This window comes from Haemaphysalis longicornis, unplaced genomic scaffold, assembly GCF_048455015.1.
Source record: "Haemaphysalis longicornis isolate Haplotype H1 unplaced genomic scaffold, Haemaphysalis longicornis Haplotype H1 scaffold_2, whole genome shotgun sequence".
Classification (NCBI taxonomy): domain Eukaryota; kingdom Metazoa; phylum Arthropoda; class Arachnida; order Ixodida; family Ixodidae; genus Haemaphysalis; species Haemaphysalis longicornis.
Window position 1 is genome coordinate 232,032,944 of NW_027526295.1, and position 26,922 is coordinate 232,059,865.

The window sequence follows — 26,922 nt, forward strand, 5'->3', positions numbered from 1 at the left end:
TTCAGTTTGGTGTTGCTTCGCAAGCATCCCCAGCTGCACCTACATTAAGTTCGCTATAGAACGGGCTCAAGGAAACAGGTTCGATTCCCGGCCCCGGGGGCTGCTTTTGATATGGAGGGGAAAAGCAAGGACGCCCGTGTATTCGAAATTTCGGCGCACGTTACAGTTGCCCAAGTCGTCAAAATGGATCCGGAGCCCTCCAATACGGCGGGCCTCATAACCTCTTCAGTTTCTGCGCGTTACACCCCAGAATCAATCAATCGAATCGAGATCGGGAGGCACGGGTCAATTCTGTCCTGTTATAAGAAAGGGCGCAACTGTGTCAAATGTTCTACCCGGAGCTTGGAAGCTCGACTGATTCCCCGATACATCACTGCAGAGTGCATGCACTCGAAGAATGATCCGTCTAACTTGGACGACTCTGCGGAGCGTTGATAGTAACGCCTCAGTGGTCAGCATGCAAAACAAATGCCCTTTCGGTGCCGAGTCCGATAAATATTGCTCTGAACGCTCCTGGACCCTGTCACTAGTTATATACATAACGTGTCACCGTTCCATCAGGCAAAATAACTGTCTTGCAACTAAAAATGCCTCTCTTCTTCGTTGCTTTTCCCTAGTGCCATGAATAATGGAGGGTTGCCTTGCGGCATATTGTTGCGCTTCTTTCATAATGCACAGTTCATGTTTGATTGCCCAGTTGCGGTCCTGAAAGGCCAGTGTAGCTATCACACAAACAGATATCACAGATAAGATATCCCAAGAAGTGTGATATCTTAATGCGTGCCGTTTTTCTTGGGCCTATATATCTTGCATTTCTAGCTTAGCGTTAGTTTAGAAAGAGCCTTTGTGAGCTGTCCCTGCATGTCAGATGACCGCGTCTCCCATAATGCACGGGGACTGTTAGCCACACCAGTTGTTTCAAAGAATTAGCGCCAGCTGAAGGTGGCACGCCACTAGGTGCGTTACCATCTCTTTTCAGCTATCCAAAACACTCACTTTGTGTATTGAATTTGCTTCTGCTGCAAAGTGAGCACCGCATTTTTACAGTTCCAAGCATCCCTCAATTCTAAGCAGCTTCCCCAAGATTAGCAAATAGGCTACTGGAAGGTGACATTTTAAGGTAGATTGTTCTTGAAATCTAAATACAAGGGTTGAAAAGAGAAATAAGACGTACGTCCTTACAATAGAGAAAACCAGGAAATTTTTTTTGGAACATGAAAGCAAGTCAAGAACCTTTATTTCATTGGACGAAGGAAGTGAATCCATATAGCATTACCTGTTATTAATTCTTGTTCTGTTTAGAATAGCATTAAAAAAGGATCGTTGTCTCTAAATCTTTCACGTGACATTAGCACACACTACAAAAACTGTAAAAAAAGAAAGAAACACATCCGCTCAAACATGATGGAAAATGTGCCATTTAATTAAAGAAAGAAGAGATGCTGACCGGCAGCGCCAAAAATTTATTTCTGTCTAGCGAGCGGGCTGGCAAAACAGTATAAGCCGACCTTTTACTTGGTCCTTTTTTTTTTTTAAATTGCCCTTAAAAACGGCTGTCTTTCTCTCAATCTGCTACGCCACAGCAAACCTATAAACCATTGAACTTACACAGAAACAAAAGGAGGAAAGAGCCCGATCTGTTCAAAGACGACCGAAAATGTGTACATTGAAAAAAAGCGAGCCTAACACTTTATTTCACAATGGTTAGCGAGTGAGCTGTCCAAATGTCTGAGCTGAAAAACGCGAAATAAAAGGGGCTGTTTGAAAGAAATCAAACTTTCCGGTTGTTCCCAGAACTTCAAACTTCCAACGGTTTATTTTATCTCTTTGCCTCCCTTTTTCCTTTTAGTTCCCCTGAATCATTCTTGAGATTTGGCTGATATGCTAGCGAAAATGTGCCGCCTAAATTGATCAGAAATGAGCCGTGTGTACGAGATTTTGGCGCAGATTCCCAGATGGTCAAATTTAATCCGGAGCCCTCCACTACGGCGCGCCTCATCGCCTGCGTTGCGTCGGCGCGTTAAACCTTACAATGAATCAAATCAATCAAATCAGAAATGAGCGAATCGAAAAAAAGAACCCGAGGAAGTTATCACTATAGAATACTATACCCCAAGCGCCTGGTTCTTCTAGATGGGCTTGAAAGATTTCAGCAGCAAGGCTTGCAAACCGTTTCTGTCACCAGTGCGAATTTGTTCCAGGATATTAAACTTTCCAGTGCTGAAATACAATACAACGTCACACGACACTCTTACGCTATGTTCTTACACATTATTTCATTGATTGTAGGGTTCAACGCGCCGACACAACGCAGGCGATGAGGCACGCCGTAGCGGAGGGCTGCGGATTAATTTTGACCACCTGGGGATCTTTAACGTGCGCCGAAATCTCGTACACACGGGCGTTTTTGCTTTTCGCCTCCATCAGGAAAGCGGCAGCCGTGGCTGGGAATCGAACCCGCGACCTCGCGCTCAACAGTGCAACGCCTTAGCCACTGAGCCACCGCGGCGGGTTGTTCCTACATATTAATACGCAATGCTCTTTAGCGTGGATTCTTCTTATCTGCCTTTCGTTTTTTTTGTCGGATACCGCTGGCGCACGAAAAGCCGCTTATTTCGCTGGGGTGAAAAAATACATTTTTTAATTAGCTACAGTTTTACTACTGTTTATTTTTATTGCATGCTTCGCGATAACGTCATTTCTGGAAGGCCGTTTTCATGCAGCCTCGTGTCTGCCCGAGAGTGTTTGGATAAGGACACAAGTATCGTGAAAGTGATAGAATAGGGCCTTACAAAGATAAGCTCCTACAGCCTATTCCTCTTTTCACTTGTTTTGCCTCCGACGATGTAATAAACTCTGTGCTCCACTGAAACGATTGGAAATAGTGCAAATATTTTCGTGCTGCATTGAACAAGTAAAGCTGGAACCTTATATTGAAGAATGCGCGTTGTCCAGCCCACATAGTTCAGCGAGAAGAAACGCGGACCACGTCCTTATTGAAATGCTACCGCCAAAACGCCAACAGAAAAGCTTAGCTCTCAGCATTCGCAGTCCCCCTAGGGATATAAAGGGTAAGTGCGATTGCCTTTTGGCAAAAGCAGCGGACACGCGCAAGCCAAACAGCCTTATTGTCGTCGGGGATTTTAACGCAGTGCACCCAGCGTGGAAATGTAGCAAATCGAACGTGAAGGAAGTCAATCTATGCGAAATCATAGGACAACAAACATCACAATGCTAACCAACGCAGCAAGACCCGCGAGAATAAGGAACAGCGTTTCGGAAGACGAATGCCCCGATATGACGCTGACCAAAGCCACAGAGCAAACGGAATGGAAGAACGCGAACGAGGCCCGAGGCTGCGATCATAACATTCTCGCAGCAACAACAACAACAAAAAAACACAATGAAGATCATCATAACATTCTGTGAGGTATTTCGAAAGCAGGGGGCAAACCAAACGCCTTCAGAAATCTACTCGAACGAGGAGTGGATTAGGAAGGTACAGATGGATGCCGTGGCCCAGTGCAAGGAAATAAGGCTCGCCTCAGACATACCAGCCATCAATCCGCACCGGCTCCGCCTCCGGGCAGCTACGATGGGCTCCTCAAGAGATGAAGAAACCAAAAAAATAAAAAAAAGGAAATCAATCTCCGAATAGCGAAGCTAGCAGAAGTGGTGGCGGCGTACTCGTGCGATCTGACCCGTCAGAATTGGAGTACCCTCGGTCTAGACAAGACGTGGTTACTCTTGCCCCCCTTTCTCGGCATGACAACGAGCAAAGAAGGAAGAATGCAGACCTGGCGCCGATCACTCAACGTTTCTGGGGAGGGATGACATCTTAGACCTATCAAGAATAAGTACATTGTACGTACACTGCACGGGCCACCACTAACGGAGTACAGCGAAAACCAGAACGAAAAGCTTGACGACCCGACGTCCGCCCCAAAAGTCACACAGGCACTCTAGACCCCAACATGGAACACCACTACACCGTGCAGGGGCCAAATAACGAACAAGCTCTTTCGCGACCTCGACGAAAACTCGACTGAGGCGCCGGCAGCCTATTTCAATCGTCATTGGTAAGTGGGTGCACTACTGGAGAAGTGGAAGCACGTGGGCATTGTGTGATTCCGAAACCCGAAAAACTTCCCATGCTCGAAAAACTTCAGTCTACCTCATTATGTCGTGCGCTGGAAAGCTGCCTAGGCCTGTAATGTTAAACACAAGAGACATAGAGGCATTGGTCACGGGGCCACACCCGGCTCAAGAAGACGAAGACCATGTAGACACTAAGCTATTTTTTTGTACTAAACAAACGTTCTGTCTTTTTCCCTTTGTCTCCTTCTGTGTTCACGTGCCTTTAAGCTGTTACTACGCAGTTCTTTAGTGATGCGTCAGCATATTTTTACTATACGCCAAACATTTTCAGAAAATTAAAATCAATAAATTCAACCGCTTACTGAGTGAGCGTTAGTGTACGTTGTTGGAAGGGGATGGCATTATATCGCTAACCCTCTACACAATCGTGTGGGAAAGAAAATAGCTTGGGCATATACCTATTTGATCGGGTGCTCAAGTCAGCTTTTACGTGGTTTGAAGGCGAAGGCCTGTACCAATGATCAAAGGCTTTTTTACTGCTACAAAATGTTTGCGGCTCCACCTTCTTTTAAAAGGAAGCTTTGTTTCCTCACTGATGCCTTTGTCTTACAGTACGGCCTGTATTAAAGCCAACCATCTCTTATGATATTGGTGAATTATCCTTGGTGAAGTGAAAGGAAGGAGCGCTCCCCGTGGCCGCAATAGAATCTGGATCCCTCGCGTTATGAAACCGGCGTCTATCCGATAGCTCCATTACGACATGGCCGAAGTGATTTGTAGCACTCAGACGACAACGAAAGAATCCGCCACGAGAAGAATGGCGTTGACCTGCGTGCCGTGAGAGCCACAAGACGTTCGGCCTAACTACCCATTTTGAGGTGTAGGACGTTAGGCCTAACGCCACATCTTGGGTTAACACCTCAAACCGGCACCCACTCAAAAAATTGCTCACTGAACGCCAAGCAGAAGGTACCGATTCGCGCCCTACACGCCAAACCCAAACGTTAAGCCTACGGAGTGCACGCCCGAGAGTTGTTCTGGGTACCCTAGAAAAGTGGTGCGCAGCACTCGCGCCACTTTACTAGCACATACTCGCAGTGGGGGGTTAGCAAACCAAAGAATCCATCACCAGAAAGCTTTGCGTTCAACCATCACCGTCGTTGGACGGGGATGGTGCAAGATTTTTCTCTTCACCTTTTAACGCGAATCACACCGACAGGCAAAACTGGCCGAACTTCACGTAGCAGCTTCCTTACAGTCTTCCTTAGAGCCTCATGCCTCAGTTCTACACACGTGCCGCCATATGCACCTGTCACGGCACGTGCACCAGGCTAATCCTCGTTGCATTCCTCCGGGGGTTAGTCACAACCACGACGCCCGGACAGCGAGGAGCATGGTACGCTCACCGCCAGACCGAGGCCCAAGGCATTGAAGTCACCGTCGTGGGTGAGCAGCACCACGCTGCCACTGGGTGGACGAGCAACGCTTTGTTTGCCGAAATGGTGACTGCGCGCGCTTTACGCGCTCCCTTGCTGTACGCGCGTAGCACTGGCTCCGAACTTATATTTCTCGTGCCATCCGTCTTTGTTTTCCGGGAATAAACAGGTGCGTAGTTTTTATGGGCGTCGACGTTACTTCGTCGGGCAGATACGGCCTCGCGAATTCTTCACGCATGAAGGAGGTTCTTTCAATTGAAAAGAATGAACAGCGAAAAACAACAGAACACAAGAAAAAGGATACGATCACACACAGTGCTGCTTGAAGCCCAGCATCTGCGGAGTACGCACTGAAAGTGAAATCAAAGTTAGCTGCCTTTACGAGAAAAGTACACAAAATTGCTAAACGGCGCTCCGCCGCAGACACGTTTTCTGTGTGGTGCTGCAGACTTTACATGCCGGCCTCAGTTGCCAAAGACGGACCGAAGCGAGTCCGCCAGTAGTGAACCTCGGAGTTGGCCGTTACGGCTACGGGAGTAATGCTGCTGCAGAATTGCAGAATTGAAGTTTCTGTTTTCCACCAACATTCTGGTCTGTGTAAAAAGTTACAGATATTGTTATCATGTTAAGAAACTGGCAATTATTACCAGTTCGTATACCTCCCCCCCCCCTTCCTCATTTTGATTTGAGGCTAAAACTACGGCAAGCGCTTCATCCTCTTGATCGTGCCCGTACTCGTTCGAGACACCTAGCAGACGCGGGACCAAATTGGTGCCGTTACATGTCACACGTTACAGTGTTATATCCAGGTTTGATTGAAATAATTGAATCTGCTTTATTTATTTGAAAGCGAAATAAATGACCATCTAAGTGAAATTGCGGGCACGCACGCGCGCGCGTGCATGCAAGCGTGCGTGTGCAATTTTGTGTGCATGTGCGTATGTAATCTAGTAAAGCGCGCGCGGGCGTGCAATGTTGTGTGCATGTGCGTATTTGTGCGCGCGCACACGCAAGGAAATCCGGCATTAAATTTTCCTCGAGTTATGCAAATGATGCCTATGCATTTGCTGGCGTTGCCCACTTGACGCTTACAGGCCGTAACTCTTCGGCCCACGATCTCAAACTTACATTCTGCAAGAGCCGCTTTATGGACATGAAAGAGTTCAGATGAGAAATTACGTGGTCACAGAATTCATTCAACAGCGGAAGTGGAAAAGTAAGTTGCTGCCAGAAGGAGGAAATACCTTCACTGGCTCCAAAGGCCTGTGCCACGGGCCTATTCAGGCCTGTGGCACCTCAGACGACGGCCAAGATGTCTTCGCTCCTGAAGGCGTCTTGGGCCCTTTGGACGGCCCACGGCTGGATGAGGAATTTCGCTGTGCAGAACGGCCTCCCACTTCTTTTAACTAGTGATAATAAATATGTCTCTTGAATTTCTAAAGTCTTGTGTCTGTAAACAGGGCGTTCCCATAGCATGAGAGCCACGCTTGCAATCTCGGGAGGCGTTTGCATCAACCGTTGTTTACTTCCTCATGCAAGTGCCGATAGAAGCCTGGGTTAGGATAAATGCTCTTCTGGGGGCGTCTCCAGGCAACTTCTTGCTTCTTGCTGAGCGAGGGGCCGGCAGCCGTGTAGGTTCGTGCTCCCCTTTGTAGTGATCGACCACGCCTGGGTAAGTACAGAGGCGATCTTTGGAGTTGTCTGTTGGACGTCCCGACATTAGAACAAAATCCTAACGTTGCCATGTCAGGCGATGTTTTACTCGTCTAGCTTGGTGCGATGTAAATATGGTCAGCTGAACGACAGCGTTCTCACCGGCAAAAACCAGTCACCGGTGGTTTGCGCAAGATTGCAACAGCGTATATTCAGCCTATTTGCTTGGCAATGAAAAACGGTGGAAATGCCCATAGCACGTATGTTCAGCCTACTTAAGTTCCTTCCCAATGAAGGACGGTGCAAATGCCCATAGCACTTTTTGAGTGAGGTTCTACGAATACCCGTGCATTAACGGTTTCTATAACTGGCTACTGTTGGCGCATGTACCTCACTTGTCAGTTTCGGGCAGTGTTGTACGGAACGGCGTTCCGAGAAACGACGTTCCTGGAACTAGTTCCTTTTGGGAGGAACGGAGGAACGCCACCGTTCTATTAAGGGTAGGCGGAACTGTAACGGCAACTCGTTAAGTTTACGAAGGAACGGAAGAGGGAACGGCGCTCCTTCTGTCAACGTCGCATCGCTAGGATTTGGCTGCTTTTGATGCCAAGGCGCTAGGGCGCTAAAGCTAGTACAAAAAGCCACAGGCCGCCAGTGTGTTTCTCTTCCTATAAGCTACCCAAATCTGCCCACCCTTGCACAAAACGTGCTCCTCGAAGCTTAAAGGCAGAAGAATAACCACGCACAAGGGTGAGGCCTGTCGGGAAGGCTGCACCGGGTGCGCACGGCCTTGTCGCTACGTCGGCTGCAGATGCCAATAAGACCGGTTTGATTCATCTTTCGCCGCGACCTTTTCTTTTGTACAACCATGAAGACAAAATCTTGAAGGACGCTTAAGCTTCGTCTTTCAGAGGGGAACGCGAAAGTCGAGCAGGAGCAGACGTGGACGCGCCATCCGCACTCATATAAAACGCCCGCTCGGAAGAGCACTTCAAACAGGTGGACTGAACCGCATTCATCGCATACGTGTTCTCTACAGGTAGCCGAGCGAGCCGAAGGTGCCGAACGAGACAATGCTGCTGTATTTCAAGAGACCTGGGTGCCGTATGAAACCTGGGTCGCGAGCGTTGCGCTCACTGCGTGTAAAAACAAGGCGTCAAGTTCCCAGCCTCGAATTCTTGAAACATTGTCGCTGTCACAAAAATCAAACCGAGAGCTAAATCTCATGCGCAACAGCAACCATTCCTGAGAGCTGCAAGCCGAATCTGACCTCTGACGTTCTATCGCCCCATGGCACGGACATGGCGCTCGAGCGCGCCGCCGTAACCGTTCTAACGCACCGAGCGAACCTACAATTTCGTGACGTTTGCCAGCATGGCTGCGAAGATTGGCTTACCCATTTCGCTGGGAGTTACTGCGCAACCGTGCCTTCGCATCATAGCAGTGGGACGGCTCTAGTGTATTGTTACGGACCGGCAACGACCAGCGCTGCAGCCCAGCACCGATGGCGAGCCGCGTCGTGGTAGCGTGACCGGTGGCTGCTGCCATGCGCAGAGTTAGTTCCTCCGTTCCGACAACGAGAAGCCAGAGGCCAAACTTCAAAGCTGATAAATGCATGGATAAGTGAAGTGCATAAGGTTAAAGCAGACAAGGCTGCGAGAAAAAGGCGACCACGAATCCTCAATCCAGCAGAGTAACACACTGAAGCACTGTTGTTGACGAACTGGCAGCGATGCTCACGCGTGCGAAAATACCAGACAGTTTTATGCGAGACCAGGCGACCATCAACATGAAGGTAGATGGTAAAAGGTAAACAGCTCACTGCGGTGTCCAAACAGCGAGCGCAAATTTTGCAACCTCGTCCGCGCCCGAAGATTTCTTCTCGTTCGGTCACCGATCCTTAAGCTTCTAGCCGAGGCACAGGACGGGTTGTTGCGGTACCTGCTGGTACCAGTTGACTACCCGCTGTCGCAGATGAAGAACTTCGAGGGGCCGAACTAGCTTTTCCTCAAGTACACCACTGCAGTACCCTCAAGCGATTGAGCGGATCGGCTCTTCAACATTACCAACAAAGTGTTGACTAAAAAATATCTAGGAAAGTTTGCACGTACGCGCAAGACTTCAATCGCGAAGCTATCGCTTCGCGGTTGAAGTCTTCAAACTATCTGTCGTATATGCTCACCTATAGGGGAACATATACGGACACATAGTTTAAGTAGCACGCCCTGCCTTTCGGTTCGCGGCCTCTTCCTCGGCCATGCGAACTATCTGCGGCCGGGACATGCCAACAACTGCGAAGACGTTGCGCGCGAGGTCTGTTGTACGATACTGAGCGCATGCGTACGACGATGCGAGCTCTCGCGCGAAGGGCACTCTGGGATACTGAGCGCAAGCGCACGGTTCTCTCGAGTGTTGCGGTGGTCGCTATCACTTTTCTTTCCGTTGTACAGTGGGTAATGCGACAGCTTCGGACGCCTACGCGATAACGGTCCTCGCTGGGAGTTTTCGGTGCGCACGAACCCCGAACTTACGGACAGCAACAGCAGCTCCGCTGTTAAAACGGGTTCGTCTGTCTGACTTCAACACTGAGATGCAGCTCTTGCTGAGTTCAAACAAGCAACTCTACTAACTTGCGAATATGTATTCGAATACGTATTCTGGACATCATTTTCCCGCTCCTACTGTAAAATTATGCACCCCTACGTCTAACGACGACGATGGTTGAACGCTAAGCTTTCTCGTGACGTATTCCTTGGCTGACCAATCCCGCACTACGATTATGTGCTACTCTGGAGGTATGCACCACTTTTCTAGAGTGACCACAGCTATGTATACTTTCGGGTATAATTTCTCAGGCCTAACTTTGGGGTTTGGGGTCTAGGGCATGAATCGGTACCTGCTGCTTGGTGTGCAGAGAGTACTTTTTCTAGTGGGTGACGGTTGAAGATGTGAAACCTCGAAATGTGGTGTTAGGCCTAACGCCCGAAACATCAAAATGCGACGTAACGTCCTGAGGCTAACAGCCTTACGGAATGCAGAGCAACATCATTAACATCGCAAGTCGAGCTGTGTGGGTGAAGGCTGTCGACGTTCACCTAAGAACATGATGTTAGGCCTATACGCGTCGCGCCGTCGCAAACCTGTTTCACCTCCTCCCTCTGCTGCACATCAACCTTTAGCGGCGAGGCCTAACGGAGCTGTCGCCAAGATTCGCATAAAAGCGGAATTTTTCTATACTTCACCCACGATCATCATCATCCTTATACTAGAGAAAACCGGCTTTTTTGCTGTGCGTTTTTTGCGTACGGACATAATCAGTGAGAGGCTGAGAGCTTCGCCTTAAAATTAGCATTAATTAAACCACTATGCATTGTTCCTTTCGATGCGGTTTCTTGTGCAAGACATTTAACTATGTTCGTGCATGTGAGCAACTTTCCACTTGCACACGTGAAGCGCAGTATTCTGAATGCGCATTTGAGTGCCATATGTGTTGCCCTTGTAATACACGAGCACCAAAGTTGCAGTTAGACATGTTTAGAGTACATCCGACGCTCCCTGAAACAAAGTCGTCAAGGAGTGTCTCTTTGGATTCTTTCCATCTCCAGATAATCTTCTGCCGGCGGTGTTCATATTTGATTGATTGATTGTAGGGTTTAACGCGCCGACGCAACGCAGGCGATGAGGCGCGCCGTAGTGGAGGGCTCTGGATTAATTTTGACCACCTGGGGATCTTTAACGTGCGCCGAAATCTCGTACAAACGGGCGTTTTTGCTTTTCGCCTGGTGTTCATATTTGTGTAGTGCACGTAGCTCGGTGCGAGTTTTGAATTGCTCACTTTATTTCGCCTCACGATTGCACGCCCTACATTTTAATTAAAAAATCAAATGTAACGTTAATGAAACAAGTCCTTCCGATGTTCGAAGTGTAACTGGAACGCGTTCCTTTCACATTAAACGAACTTATGACGGGGTCTGGATTCAAAATTGGGAAGGAACGAGGAACAAACATTCATTCCTCTTTCGGGGTAACCTGCACTGGTTTCGGGGTGCATTGCAGTCCATAAAAAATGACCATGTGCTGGGTACCTCGCGAGGGGCGAAGACATGCCCCAGCTTATCGCCTACATTTCACGCAATCAACTGTGCATGCGTACCTGTTCAATTAAATATGCATGCGTACGCAATTGTTTTCCCTAATTTTAGGCGATTTTCACGTTAGAGTGCCCCAACATTAAAATATAGAGCTAAGGACGATCACGGGTAAATTGCTCGGCTTAGCTGATGTTTACAGCAAGCAAACAAGCCCCGAAACCCAACCCCTTACCCCAATTCTTAAAGGAGCCATGAGGAGAAAATGCAAGTTGGTTTTATTCGAAAGATTTCGTGTTTTATAGTGCCCCCAGCGCTTGTCCGGATACAAACGATGCTTTATTCACTGAGAAATTAAACAATTTAAGTTAAAATTTTGATTTTCCCGCTAAATCGTTTGTCTTCGGGGTCTGCAATGACATCACAGGAACCGACCGCTCTGCAGCCTAGAATCTCTCCATTCACGCATCCGCCGTACAGGGTAGAGACACGTATACGCTGGCGCCGCCATTTTGGGTTGCTCGCTCGCCGCCGAAGCAAGTCATTGTGTCAAAAACGCGCTAAAATTATCGCCGCAACGCGGTTTACTGAAGACGTTTGAATTATATTGTCAGTTTCGCGTTGCTAGGTCTCGTGGGAAACGAAAAGAATAACGCGTTGAGCCCGTTGGCCCAATTGCGGCGGCACGGGACCGTTCAAAGGTTGTCTCCACCCTGTACAGCGGTGCTGGTTTGTTCCCGCGTTTCTTTACGTTACCCGAACCTAGATGGCGCCACCATACCGTGCCAAGCGTTTGGTTTGTTTTTGCCTGCATTTAAACTTGGCTTGTTTTTGTTCTGGGAGAAAATATTCGTTCCCTGAAACAGTGCTCGCTCGACAAATGGGGTCACGTAAGACACCGTTGCTTGCGTCAATCGGCCAGTGTCGTCTGAGACAACCCCAAGTCCCGTAGTGCTGTGCAGCTAAACCAAGCATGCTGTGCGCAGTACGAACAGCAGAACGCATCAGTACTTCTATGTTTACATGTGCTTTCGTAACTTCCACTGTTTGTCCCATCATTCTTATTGCTTTGTAAAGAATGTGCCCTAAATTTAAGCGCAAATCGCTCGTTCGTCTAGTTTGTAAGCTCTACCTAATTTGCGTCTGCTTCTGCCAGCCTCCGCCAATCGCAGAGCTTAGCTCATGTGACATCATAGGTTCTGTTGCGGGAAATGAGCTGGTGGGTCGCATGACCATTCCCGTTTTTCCTAATTATGTAGCTTATTTGAGCGAAGTTTACGTTAAAAGTGGTGTCAGTATGATTCTAACGAGAGAATCTTTTGAATCAACCAAACTTGTGTTTTCTCTTCATGGCTCCTTTAACCAACCAACGAGACCGGGGCGTGGCAGCTGGCTAGCATAGACCTCTCAGTGCAGCGTAGTTTGGTGGAAAGGGCCTGAGCAGCAAGCGCGGACCAGAATTTACCGCACTAGAGGAGGCTCCCCAACTGGTGGACGCCCGACCATCAGTGCCTTAAGTTCGTCGAAATAAAATTGCATCACTCACTCACTCACTCACTCACTCACTCACTCACTCACTCACTCACTCACTCACTCACTCACTCACTCACTCACTCACTCACTCACTCACTCACTCACTCACTCACTCACTCACTCACTCACTCACTCACTCACTCACTCACTCACTCACTCACTCACTCACTCACTCACTCACTCACTCACTCACTCACTCACTCACTCACTCACTCACTCACTCACTCACTCATTCTTCGAAGTGTTGGCTCTAACCCTAGTCGACCGTTCATTGGTTTAACGAAAATTACAGAAAATCAACAGAAATTTAGAAAATTGTCTACTTATGCCTAGTCTTCTTATGCCGCTTGTCTGGAGTGTGAGTGCTACTTTACAGCCAAATTGAGATATGAGAGAGAAAACTTTAATGAAAACTGAAGAGGTTAGCCCCACAAACGGCGGGTAGTCAAGGACGTAGGGTTATTTTATCATTTCTAATTTTTTTTTTGTTTGCTTCAGCCAATGATGTAAATTTACACCTTTATAGCGATTAAGTGCCTTTACATCGCCAAATGTGTACTCTTCCGCATATACAAGGCGTAGTGCAGGGTTTGTCTGTTGACGTTATTTTTTATTTGTATTTCCAACGTTCTTTCCAGTGCTTTTTTATTTTAGTCTTTGGTTTTAGGGTTAGATGTATAAGATGTATATTTTTTATTTCAGCAGATTGTTTTTGTGAAGATTTTATTTTTTTCTATTTTTATTCAAATTATCTTCGACGACTTATTTCCGTCCTTGCTATTGTAAGGATTAAATGTGTTACTTCCTTGTAAAAATAGCTACAGCCCGAATCGAAAAAAGGACACAGAAAGGTGACGGGACAAGCGCTCGTCCCGTCGTCTTTTTGTGTGCTTGTTTCGATTCCTGCTGTAGCTATTTTTACAATCAACTACCAACTCGCCCAACAGTACACTGTGTTACTTCCGCCACTTCCGCCAGTTGTGCCTTTCTGTGGAAATGCAGGGCGTTACACGGTCTTGGCGGGGGTCGGGGGGGGGGGGGTACTCGGCAAGGAATGCGATGCAGTGATAAGCGAAAAACCTACTGACCAGAGCCAATTCAGTCTCGTTATGTTACGCCTAAGCGGGTCCGCATTTCGGTCCGAAAGGGAAGAAAGAGCGTCAAAGTCTGCCTCTTTCTATGTAGGCGGTATAACAGCAGCTGAACAGCTTCTGGCACCCACATACTCGCGCCGTGGCTTGAGTTATCCGCTACAAATGAGCTCTGATTCTACTGGCAAGAAAGGTATGGATTTCGCGGTCTGTTGTTACTTCCTTCAATTGAATCAGAACCTCTAGATCATTAGTATTTTCCGGTAGCTTTTTGGGCACGTTTCCCATCGCCCAACGGAACAACCAGTTGTATAGCACCGACCATAATAACAGCTGTCAGCGGCCGATATTCGAATACGTAATCACCGAATTTTTCCGGCTTGCTCCCTTTCCCCGCGATGCGCACGCACACAGGGTTTGTGTTTCTTTTTCGAATATTTTACCATGCGAAGCGGGATTGTGGAGTGGGACGACTTTCGAGGCCGCGCCTGAGATGCATCTTCGAATGACATCAGCGCAAAGCCAGCGTGGGCATGCCTACGCCTACATAACCAGTCTGTATTGCTAAACTTCAAGAGTCAAATAAGTACGGTTAGTGGTCACCCATGAGCCTACAAGAAACTGATGCCTAACAAACGAAGGTAAAGCAATTTAGAAAACTACAAAGCTCTTTTTTACGTGACTCTATCGCTCATCAGTCTTTCTCTTTTCCTCGATCCGGCAGCCGTCCGGTCCCTTATTTTCTTTTTTAGGGCGCAACAGAGGTTGGCTTTGAAAACCTGTGCCGGGTGACGTGAATTCACTTCTAGGTAACGAATGACACATAATGAAGCCATGTGGTATAGAAAAGTTGCCCTGCCAAGGCGCGCGAGTAACATACCTAATGCAGTGCTAAGGGATGCGACAGCTCTGAAATAGGAGAAAACACTGTTTTTTTTTTCCTTCAGCGTGCTGATATGAAAAAGGTACGTGCAGGTGGTTTCAGATTCTGCTGTGGTATTGAAGAGTAGAAAAAATTTAAATTTTCGCAATTGGATAATTTCAAACTGCGCAACGAAAAGACCTTCAGGGCCCAATGAAGCCACCATTAGGCGATAAAGGACTTTAGGGCGTTGCGATAATTTGAAACTCCCGCGCAATAATTTCAGCTCGAAAGAAAGCTGCATTCTCTCATTTCTGGCTGAACTGGCGCGTCCGGTGGTACGCAACACTGCGTCTAATTAGCGGTCAAAAACCGTGCGCGTAAAGGAATGGTTGTTCCTAGGCAGCCCGAAAGGACAAAATTGTTAATAGAATGCTTTGTCGGACGAGTTGCCTCAAGGCTTAAAAAAATTAAAAAGAGCGCGCAGTGCACGAGTACGAGAGAAACACAGTACACTGGACGAGCACTCACAACCAACTAGTTTATTTCGAAACCCTTCTTAGCATATAAACGTCACAACCCGAAGAGCAAGCCACATGTGCTGCTACTTATTACGGCATAATAGACGAAACTCGCTCTCTCGCGAACACACCGACGTCTCCCTGAAACAATCTGCTCCCCTTTTTACGACAGCTGCGGCAACGGTCTGAACCCGGCCTTACACAAACAGTAAGATGCTTACGACGCGGGAGGGACACTGGCACTTCCATGTTTATCTGCAAGACCAAGGCTTGGATCCGTCAGAGGTTCATTCAGCTAATTGGCTAGGAAATATGCTCCCTCGCAAATTGCGATAAACGTGTTTTGTTTCGTGCACTCCTGTACGACTCTGATGTACGGACGTTTATATGCTGAGAAGGGTTTCGGAATACTAAACTAGATGGTTGTGAGCGCTCGTCCAGCCTACTGTGTTTCTCTGCTCTCGTCCATTACGTTCTTTTACTGCAAAACAAACTATGTCCACCCCCCCCCCTTCCCCCCGGCAGTTTTTATTCCGGGGTCATCGATTTACTCGGCCCCGGCCGGTGGCTCCTCCTCACCAGCGGTGACATTTCTTTCACAACTATTTTCCCCTCGCCTTTAGCGGTTACCGTTTGGCAAGCTGCGCAGTCGGCAGCTAATAGCGGTAGTGCGGTTATTAAATGATTGCGAAAAATAAACACAAGGGTGTAAAGAAAATGCACTGACGATTACTACACTCTCTAATATGAAATTTGTCCGCAGAGCGAGTTGCAGTCTTCTCGGTCACGGCGCATTTCTGCTGCGCCTCAGGAAGTGTTCGCGTGATCAGCGAACGCACGGCGGTGTGCACTATACTCTGATGCTGCCTCGCAGTGCGCCGCCGCCGCCGGCCAGCATATTGCAAATCGTGTTTGAACCTCCCGCGCAAATGTCACCTGGTTCAGATTAGCCCCGCACAAGGGATCAGCGAGCATGTTGTTGCATAGCGTGTTCCAACCTCCCACGCAAACGTCACGTGTATTTGATTAGCGGAGAATGAACAGCGTCTGGGGATAGTGTTGAGGGGAGGGCGCTTCTTGGTGACGACACATGAGACGTGTGAGGGTAAGGAAGTGAGACAGAAGAGGACGTAGCCGCACGTGTCGTACTCCACTTCATCCTTCGCTAGACGCTCCTCTCCGTTTTATTTCTTTCGTCGCTGCTGTGTTCGCTCATCGGTTACACGGACATAAACAGACGCCGCGCCCGTGAAGCCCAGGTAACGGCTGCCAAAGGGCTGCCCCTAAGACGACCGAAACCCACCGTCGCCGTTTCCGCTCAAATTCCACTTCGCCAAGTAGCTGCGAATGCCTCCCGGTAGAAGAGAAACTTCCCCAGTTGGAACGCCGGCTTGAGCCCATATTTCTTTTTCAGCTTGGAAGGCTTTCCGAGCAACATTTCGCCGGTGTCTTTCACGCATAAGAATGCGCTACACCGGTTGCCGGTTTATGCGTGCACGGTTTGCGGGTAGAAAAATGGTGGCGTACACGCACAGCAAGGCTTCATGCCGTAACCGATGAAGCAGCAGTTGTGCTGCTGGGAGATTTAAATATCGAAATTACATGGCTCAATGCGGTTAGTCGGCTTTCCTCCTTAACCGAGTGGTTGGGGTGTGCGCTGATGGGTTACACAAACATCTTTTACAAACAGCAAGATGCATACGAGGGGGGAGGAAAACAGACAACCATTTGTTTGTACGCGAGAACAGAAACCAAGAGCTTCCAGGTTTTAAATCGTTATGGGACGGATGCATGCCTTTCGTTTGGAGGAAGAAGAGCAAGAATTGGAGTGTTGGCCCGAACACACGCGCGAATAGGCTAAAAACCAATGGAAAGGGGCTGACGCTGCCGTTACCGCCTCAAGTCGAGCTCGTCGAGTAGCGGTGAATCCCTCCCGCATGAACAGCAACTTGCCCGCTTGGAACGCCTGCGTGAGCCAGTATCACTTCTTCAGAGGGCTTTAAGGGGATATTTTCGACCGTTTCTGTCACTTCTAAGCGCGCGCACATAACCCGTTGTCGGTTGATGCGTGTGCAAGTTTGTAGTGGAGTATAGTGGTAGGATAAAGGGGGGAGGGTGCACCCGCAGCTATAGGTTCCATACCCGTGCTGATGGATGGCATTTCCGTTGTGTTGGTGCGAGGTTTAGGCGCGGACGTTAAACGGCCCAATCGGACCTGTCCGGAGTCCTTAGTAGTAGAGCGGATAGGGTTTTTGTGTTAGGACATGTTCAGACTACCGACGAAAACTCCCTATCGTTATCTGTGGACATACAAAAATTGCATGTCACGCAGTTCGGTTGGCTCAGACTTGAAATGACGTTATTCTTTAAAGTTATTACGGCAGTTGCGGCAACACTCTGAACCCGGCCTTGCACATACAGTAATATGCTTACGACGCGGGAGGGGCACAGGCAGTTCCATGTTTTTCTGCGAGAACAAAGCTGGATCCTTCAGAGGTTCATTCAACTGTTTGGCTCGGAATTATGCTCCATCGCAAATTACGATAAACGTGTTTTGTTTCCTGCACTCCGTTGACTGCGTCGAGCTTTGCAGGCAATCCTTCACAAAGTTGAAAGGAACTAATTTTTTGTACGTCCATAGATTCCGATAAGGCTTTTGCGTCGGTAGTGTGAACATAGCCTAACACACAAACCAATTCCACTCTACCACTAAGGACTGCGGACAGGTCCCATTGGGCCGTTTAACGTCCGCGTTCAAACCTCGCACCAACCCAACGGAAATGCCATCCATCAGCACGGGTATGGAACCTATAGCTGCGGGTGCACCCTCCCCCCTTTTCCCTACCACTATACTCCACTACAAACTTGCACACGCATCAACAGGCAACGGGTTATGTGCGCGCGCTTAGAAGTGACAGAAACGGTCGAAAATATCCCCTTAAAGGGACAGACAACCGATTTTTGTCGCGTATATGTTCTCTAGCTCATATGAAAGCCAGCGTGTTATATAGCCCGGTAACCACAAGCAATTTCTAAACAGATCGGCGGAAATAATTTTAATTTGGCAGCAAACTTTCTGAAATCGGAAGGGTGGCGGTTCGTAGTGTCGAAACTTGGCACGACAATATGTGTCCCTGTCACGTGACCTGCAAACCTAGCAGCTACTGTAACTGCTGAAACGTTTATTTACGTATTGAAAACCTTTTAACACAAGTATTTATGCAAGGTTAAATTATATATGTATTTCTAAACATTATTTTGAAAATTCTAAAGACACGCCGCCCGCCGCCGCTGGGTTGCTGTCAGTGTGGCTAACTGAGCCACCATGAGCAGCGTTCAGTAAACAGACCCAGTGAAGGAGCTTTGAGAGATTCTGTCTGAGGAATAGGCGTTTGTTCTGCCACAATATTTGGTTTAAGTTTCCAAATACGCCAACGGAAGCTTAAAAAAAAAAAACGTCGCGCCCGGGGAGAATCGAACTTCCCGCCTCCACAACGTGAAGCCATATTCTACCTATCGTCTATCCCAACAGATGGCGCATTCGTGCCCAATAGACCGTTGCATTAAAAAAACACATAACGGAACAGGAAAGCCTGCGATTCAAACTTTTTTTAGCTGGGGACAAGTTTTTGAATATCGTTTTTTATTTCGCATACAGACAAAAGTATGTTGCCGGGCTGCTCTGTCATGGTTGCCAGCATCATTTTTGGGAGGGACACATACGCATCGCAGATCTAAAAATTTCGATTTAAAAAGTTCTAGGGCGTTATCAGCAAAACCGTTTCTCGTCAAGGTGCTTTAAGTGATGCCCTTTCATTTGGGATAGAGAATATATACTCGACAAAAATCGGTTGTCTGTCCCTTTAAAGCCCTCTGAAGAAGTGATACTGGCTCACGCAGGCGTTCCAAGCGGGCAAGTTGCTGTTCATGCGGGAGGGATTCACCGCTACTCGACGAGCTGGACTTGAGGTGGTAACGGCAGCGTCAGCACCTTTCCATTGGTTTTTAGCCTATTCGCGCGTGTGTTCGGGCCAACACTCCAATTCTTGCTCTTCTTCCTCCAAACAAAAGGCATGCATCCGCCCCATAACGATTTAAAACCTGGAAGCTCCTGATTTCTGTTCTCGCGTACAAACAAATGGTTGTCCGTTTTCCTCCCCCCTCGTATGCATCTTGCTGTTTGTAAAAGATGTTTGTGTAACCCATCAGCGCACACCCCAACCACTCGATTAAGGAGGAAAGCCGACTAACCGCATTGAGCTATGTAATTTCGATATTTAAATCTCCCAGCAGCACAACTGCTGCTTCATCGGTTACGGCATGAAGCCTTGCTGTGCGTGTACGCCACCATTTTTCTACCCGCAAACCGTGCACGCATAAACCGGCAACCGGTGTAGCGCATTCTTGTGCGTGAAAGACACCGGCGAAAATGTCGCTCGGAAAGCCTTCCAAGCTGAAAAAGAAATATGGGCTCAAGCCGGCGTTCCAACTGGGGAAGTTTCTCTTCTACCGGGAGGCATTCGCAGCTACTTGGCGAAGTGGAATTTGAGCGTAAACGGCGACGGTGGGTTTCGGTCGTTTTAGGGGCAGCCCTTTGACAGCCGTTACCTGGGCTTCACGGGCGCGGCGTCTGTTTATGTCCGTGTAACCGATGAGCGAACACAGCAGCGACGAAAGAAATAAAACGGAGAGGAGCGTCTAGCGAAGGATGAAGTGGAGTACGACACGTGCGGCTACGTCCTCTTCTGTCTCACTGCCTTACCCTCACACGTCTCATGTGTCGTCACCAAGGAGCGCCCTCCCCTCAACACTATCCCCAGACGCTGTTCATTCTCCGCTAATCAAATACACGTGACGTTTGCGTGGGAGGTTGGAACACGCTATGCAACAACATGCTCGCTGATCCCTTGTGCGGGGCTAATCTGAACCAGGTGACATTTGCGCGGGAGGTTCAAACACGATTTGCAACATGCTGGCCGGCGGTGGCGGCGCACTGCGAGGTAGCAGCAGAGTAGTGCACGCCGCCGTGCGTTCGCTGATCACGCGAACACTTCCTGAGGCGCAGCAGAAATGCGCCGTGACCGAGAAGACTGCAGCTCGCTCTGGGCACAAATTTCATATTAGGGAGTGTAGTAATCGTCAGTGCATTTTCTTTACGCCCATCCGTGCTTGTGTTTACTTTTGCAATCATCTAATAACCACACTACCGCCGTTTGCTGACGACTGCGCAGCTTGCCAAACGGTAATTGGTAAAGGCGAGGGGAAAATAGTTGTGAAAGAAATGTCAGCGCTGGTGAGGAGGAGCCACCGAGCGGCGCCGAGTGATTCGATGACATCGGAATAAAAACTGGGGGGTGGTTTAGACATATACTGCTTTGCAGTAAAACAGCACGGGATCATATCACTGATGAATAATGATTACACGCGTGTTATCGCTTTATATTTAAAGTGTAGCTGCAACAAGCTGACCATCCCGATCTTCCCTTGGTTCTGAGAGGTTGCAAGTGACTCCCAACTGCGAGATCTTGTCGATAAATTTTGCCTATGCTACTCTGTTGCCGGTCTAGATCAAAGCCATTTAAATAACTTAGTTGTTTGGGTATGGAAATCTTTGTTTTGTGATAAGGGGCTTCATTGTTCTGCTGAGATTTGTTTTTAGGAACGGGAGAACGTCGGCGTATACGTTAGGACGACCGTGGAACTACGTCGACTTCCACGTATTCCTTATTGATGGTCAAAGTTGTGAAACTTTTTGCACTTCCACTGGGCTTCGCTATTGGAAATAAATGAATGTCTGCGAGGAAACCGCCTAACTCATGCTTGTGTCCCTCAACCTGAGCGAACGATTCAACATTGTTGTAACTGAGCTCATATAACTCACGAATAGTGATCTGGACATGATGGGAGCATTTTGACGGTAGAATTCTGAAAATGTTTTCTTACATTGAGGTCTTACTAGTATCATCAGACATAGTGACAGGATCGCAAAAGGGCTGTCAACGCATGCTCTTTGCGTATGCGCCAGTGGGTGCAGTCAAGATTTCAAGATGGTGTTTGTGATTTTGTGTACCACGGTGTACGATAACGCACCGAGCGTGAATCTCATTATTTTTTCACAACTCACGCCTCAAACGCGACAGGATCATGAAAAACTCAGGGAGAGGAAAGGAAATGACCTCAACAACGTGCATATTTGGTGCTCTCAATCTTGACGGTGAAAGAAGCCGGGGGCGTTGCGAAGTAAAGCTTCAGTTATGCTTAGCGAGCACGGAGGCAGAAGAGCAAATCATAATTCACAATGCTGTCTAAGGGCAAAGCTTGGGTCCTCGGGAAAATATAAATGAAAAGAAAATCACCGTCGCCGTCGTAGAGACACGCCCATAATGGGGGCGTAGTATCGACCGCGCCATCACGCCCAGGGCAAGTGTTATTCATGATACAGGAGTGGTTTGATAAGTATGCTAAATATATATGAGATGGCGCCACAATATCTCTGGGGAAGTTTAGATTGGAAAGGGTGCTTTTCGATCTAGCTTAGGCAAGATAGCATGAATAAGAGAAGCAGTATTTCCGCATGACGTATGCACTTGAAGAGAGCATGTCAGCATCTGCCTAGAAGTCGTAAACGGACGAGTCCTGTGCGGTGATGAAACATGTTTTCGAAGAAGTGCTTGGCTGCATAGATCAAAACCGAGTTAGATGGAGTTTAGAGGGGCGGTGCAGCAGAGCTGACGACTGATCAATTTTTTGATGAATGAGTTTAAACTTGGACTGATATCAACTCAAGATGAAGCATGCGCCTTGCGCGGTCGCCCTTCCTGGACATCGCGAAAAAAATTATCATCCTTTCCTAAAGAAAGTTTTCAGAAACGCGAAAGCTAAAAATTCACCCGCATTTCCCCGAAGGGGAGCATGGGGAAGTGCGAATGCACGGGTGATGCTATGAGGGGGAGTTATGTTGAACTGTGTTGGCATTCGCCCGTTAGTTGCATTTAACACCCCCGCGTGATCAAGTGGGGATTCACACACCCCGTTAGTCGTTCTCTGAAAATCTTGAATTAAAGTGTATGTTCGAGGAGATCACACATACACGCAAGTAAAGTGAAACGACATTATTCTTTATTCAGCACTTGTTGGTGTTGTCGTTGTAGTTGACGGTCATTATGACCGCCTTGTGGTCACTGAAATGTACGGTCAAGAGTTGTTGCAAGACCGCGCGTATCAGACAGTTCCTCGCAAAGGCCAGGTCGGTGTAGCTGCCGTTGATGGTGGTGGGAGCCTCTAGCGGTAGGCACGTCATGGAGTGGTTGGCGAGCATGTATTCCATCAACCACTCGCCGCCCTTTCGCACGTCCACGTTAAGGTCCCCAACAACCACGACCGGGTCCGAGGGCTTTACGCGCCTGGCCACACTCTCCATCGCCGCGTCCATGTATTCGACGACGTCGTCGCGCGAGATGTTTGGCGCGAGGTAGAGGGTGACGACCACGATTCCGTCGCCCGAGTACGCGTCGGTGTAGACGGCACTGTACGGCGACTCGTCCCTGACCGGCGAGGTGGACACGGCGTGCGACACAAGGTTCGCGTAGACGTGACCGACGAGGTAGACGGCGTAGTACTCGCCCCGACTTCCGCTCCTGGCGAAGCAGCAGTCGTCGATGGGGAAGTGGGAATGCACGGGTGATGCGAAAGAATTCTTCTTGGCCAATCGCCCTAAGTGGGTATGTGCTAAAGAAATTAGGAACTCTTCTTGGCCAATCGCCCTAAGTGGGTATGTGGTGCGGATGGACGGACGGCGGTGGACGCGTGATTCAGGGTCGCTTAAGAAGTGCATGCGCACTTAAAAGTGCGTTTAACTTTCACGGGAAGTGCGTCCATTCGATCGTCAAACTATCCAAGACCCAAATCGGCAACAAAGAACGAACCCACACGAAGATTTTTCGAGCACTAAGTAATCCCATCCACGAACGACCTAAATGTTACCGACACGTTGGTTGTGACGTAAATGTATAATATTGTATTCCTCCTTCATGATCAATGCGTGTATTGTTTTAGTATCAAGAACCGTTCGTTTTTCGCGCTTTTCAAGTAACCGTTTTGACAAAACAGAAGCCCGGTTTCACGCACGCGCGGCGTTTCCAGAAATCTTATCAGAGCTTTTCGGTCGACCGACCGGTCTATGGGGAAATGGATTAGTTTTTTGACAGAACGCCTTCGGTCCTACTAAGAAAGCTTTCGTTATAAAAAAAAAACATGGAATTTTCATGCCGTACCACCGAGAATCAGTGTGCGACATTGCCGATCTGTGAGCACCTAAACTGAAGGAGTGCGCAAAATCCTTGACGAACAATCGCAGGTGAAAAAAAAAAAAATGTATATGCGACGGGTACTGCTATTGTTAAGGTGCGCACCAAAATAGCTCAACAAGGAATCAGTGTCTGGCGATGGTTACTTGTAGTCCGCAGTGATTTCTATTCAGGGCCGTGGCCTAAGCGTGGGTGCCGCACATCACCCCCGCGTCCAACCAACGCTCGACTGATTGCGGGGTTTAACGCGCCGAAGCTGCGCCTTAGCTATGAAGCGCGCCGTAGGGTAAGGGGGGGGGGGGGTGCTCCGGATTAGTTTTGGCTAGAGCCACTAAATAAGCTACGCTTTAGAGTAACGACACTGACGCACGGCGGCAGCCATTTTGGTGCCTGACTCCAGAGTGGCCAGCTTTATGCGCGTTATTGTAGCCGACATTGACGTATTTCCATGGGGGCCGGAAGGAGCATCCGATCGTTATGTCATGTCTAGTTGTTCCGTAGACGAATATCCGGGAAAGGCGGCCCTGAAACAACTCGTGGAAGATCGGTTTCAAGTATGATGAAAATTGAGTTAATAGGTGTGCGCTGATTCGTTGTGGGTCGAGGTGTACTCGAGCAGGTGTAGAAGTGCCATGGCTGGAAAGGGCTGGTCATGACCAAACCAAATTTGCGAGGTCCAATGGAGTTTTTGTGTTGCACTAAGGACATCATGGTGGATGTTGTGGGGCCTGCTGTTTGCGATAGATTTTTGGCGTATAGGCTCCATTTGTAAGGAAATTGTTAATGAAGTTCTCGCACGAGCTGGGGAATTGTGGCTGGGCGACAGATTGGTAGCCAGCTGGAGTGTATTCCTTTATGAGGGAGCGTAGGTCCTTTGTCATTGGTGAATTGTCATTGGTGAATACGCATCGCTGGGGAGGAAGACGGGGGCCGGGACAGCTGAAACCTGGTTGCGTCAGTTTCGGATGCTATGAGCGATGGTATATCATTCGGATCAGTTATAGTGCGTGGCATGGAAGATGGCGCGTGATGACCGACGTGAAACGTAATTCCCTTTGTTAGGGTGATCACGACGGGAAAAGGAAAGGAGGTGTGACTGAGAAAAATCATCGCGGTGGGATGGGCGTTGAAGAGGTTTGAAATAGTGACAAGCGGGAATGTTCGCGGCGAGCATTCGAAGGATGCAAATCGGTGCGATTTTTTTATTCTGCAACACTGGTGCCTGTCGAGCACCCAGAAAAAATGCGACGAACGTGACGGCTCTGCACGGCCGCCAGTTCAGTAGCTAAGTAAGCCTGATAACTCGATCCAGATGCCCGCCGCAGTTTCAATTTTCAGGTGAATTATTGCGATGCAGGCCTGCTTTTGTTCGAGGGTTGGAGCTTGCGTTGGTGTACGTCCAAGGAATCCGAAGGAGTGATTACCAGCAGCTAGGATTAAATTCGTGCGGTGTTGCCATGTTAGCTCAAGCTGGAAAAGAAGGCAATCTCATCTACTATGGTAAACTCAACCGTGCGGCTATTAATGAAGTAAGTTTTCTCTTTCGATTCAAGACTTGCTGCCGTTTGAAGTCTAACATTGAGAAATTTGTTTTAGAAATTTGTTTTATCCGACTACTTTCAGAGGGGCAAAACAAACACTGAAGGGTAGTATTTAGTTTTGTGGCACTGTACGTTTGAAATAAGAGGTGAAAGAAAGAGAAGGGTTGTAGAAACTGCCGCTAGGAAATTGTGTTTGAAACGTGAAAGGTGGGAGGGGAAAATGATCGGCGTAACAGTTGGAAATGGCAAAGGCGTTTTGAGAATCTGAGAACAGACCCGGGCGCGAGACATCGAGTCTTCAATTAGGCGAAAGAAGTGGGGTCATGTAAGACGGATTTTGGACAAGGGGTGGATCATGCGGCACACGGAATGGCTACCATGAGCAGGAAGAAGAGATAGGGGATGAAAAAGAGTTCGATGAAATGGCTGAGGTAAGTGAATTTGGGTGCAAGCAATGAACTCAAAATGTTCAAAATAGGAGCAGTTGGAAGTCTACACGGGAGAGTCCTTCGTTCTGAAGTGGGCACAAGTAGGATGATGAAGTCGTTGACGACGATGATGATGACTAAAGTCAGCGCCTCGCCCGTTCTTCCCCCCTTTAATTAGGCGCACCCTAACCCAGAATTTACATAGGGTACAGTTCAATCAATCAATCAATCAATCAATCAATCAATCAATCAATCAATCAATCAATCAATCAATCAATCAATCAATCAATCAATCAATCAATCAATCAATCAATCAATCAATCAATCAATCAATCAATCAATCCTTTTATTTCAACATCTGTGTTGCTCTGCCCCTTTGGCTTCTTTCTGCCTTTTTGGCTTCGCTACTGTGCACGTCAGTGGTCACCATGCTCAAAACTTTGAAAAACCATGAGCTTTAGCACTCCAAGATATCTTTCTGCGGGAACCGCTTTTAACAGAAACTCCGCACAGCCGTTTTAAACACGTAACTAATAAGCGAAACGGAAACACATTTAACATATTAGAGGGTTTTAGCATATCGTTACCGTGTTTACGTTACCGTTTACCGTGTTTGCGGGAGTCGACTGCGCAGCGCGAGAGTTACCGCGAACGGTAACTTACCAGCACAGGCTTAACCGTCGCCAGCGGCTTCCGGTAACACGGTAAACGGTAACGCAAACACGGAAACGATATGCTAAAACTGCCTATTACTGCAGTCTGTGCGATTCCGCAAATGGAACTATTTTTTTTTCAGCGACCGCGGCTTTGGTGGCACGTTTCATTTTCATTCGATGGCATGCAGAGACGTCCACCTCTTTTTACCTGGTCCATATTAATTGAAAAATCTACTTGCCATTTTCCCCAGCTAGACTTAAAAATCTGGCAAAAAATTAAAAAAAGAAAATAAGACAGAATGCAGAAGTATACGCACTTGTCGGAGTCATGATGGAGTTCCCCGAAATCGAACACTAGTGGCATAAACGGAAACACCAGGGTGAATGTAAGTGTTGATATGACAACGAGCGTTGCCACCAGAACCGCCTTATTGCCTCCAAGAATGGTTGACGGTTTTTCAGGGTCAGGCACCATGGTTCTTCAGAACGTCGTAACGGTCACTGAGCTACAATAAAGCATCAAACAAAGGAGAAATTGGCACCTTCATTCAATGCACTCAACCATGCGCAAAAGAGAGCTCTACGGTTTCTACAGTTTCTACAGCAACATTTTCAGGTAAAGCTTTAAGAGAGCTTTATCTGAAAATGTTGCTGCTGAACAACAATCATTTCTGGCTCAGGAGCGGCGTAGTGTAGAAAGTGAATGTGT

The 26,922-nt window shown here is 48.0% G+C and overlaps 1 protein-coding gene across 1 annotated transcript in view; it reads right to left on the minus strand.

The window, feature by feature from the left end:
- LOC144168553 (neprilysin-2-like) overlaps nt 1-26,688 on the minus strand; it is a 147,231-nt gene extending 120,543 nt beyond the window's left edge. Inside the window, exon 1 of the mRNA XM_077697510.1 lies at nt 26,531-26,688. Coding sequence (XP_077553636.1) covers nt 26,531-26,688 — 158 coding nt within the window. The remainder of the gene's footprint in view (nt 1-26,530) is intronic.
- Nucleotides 26,689-26,922: the final 234 nt, after the last annotated feature.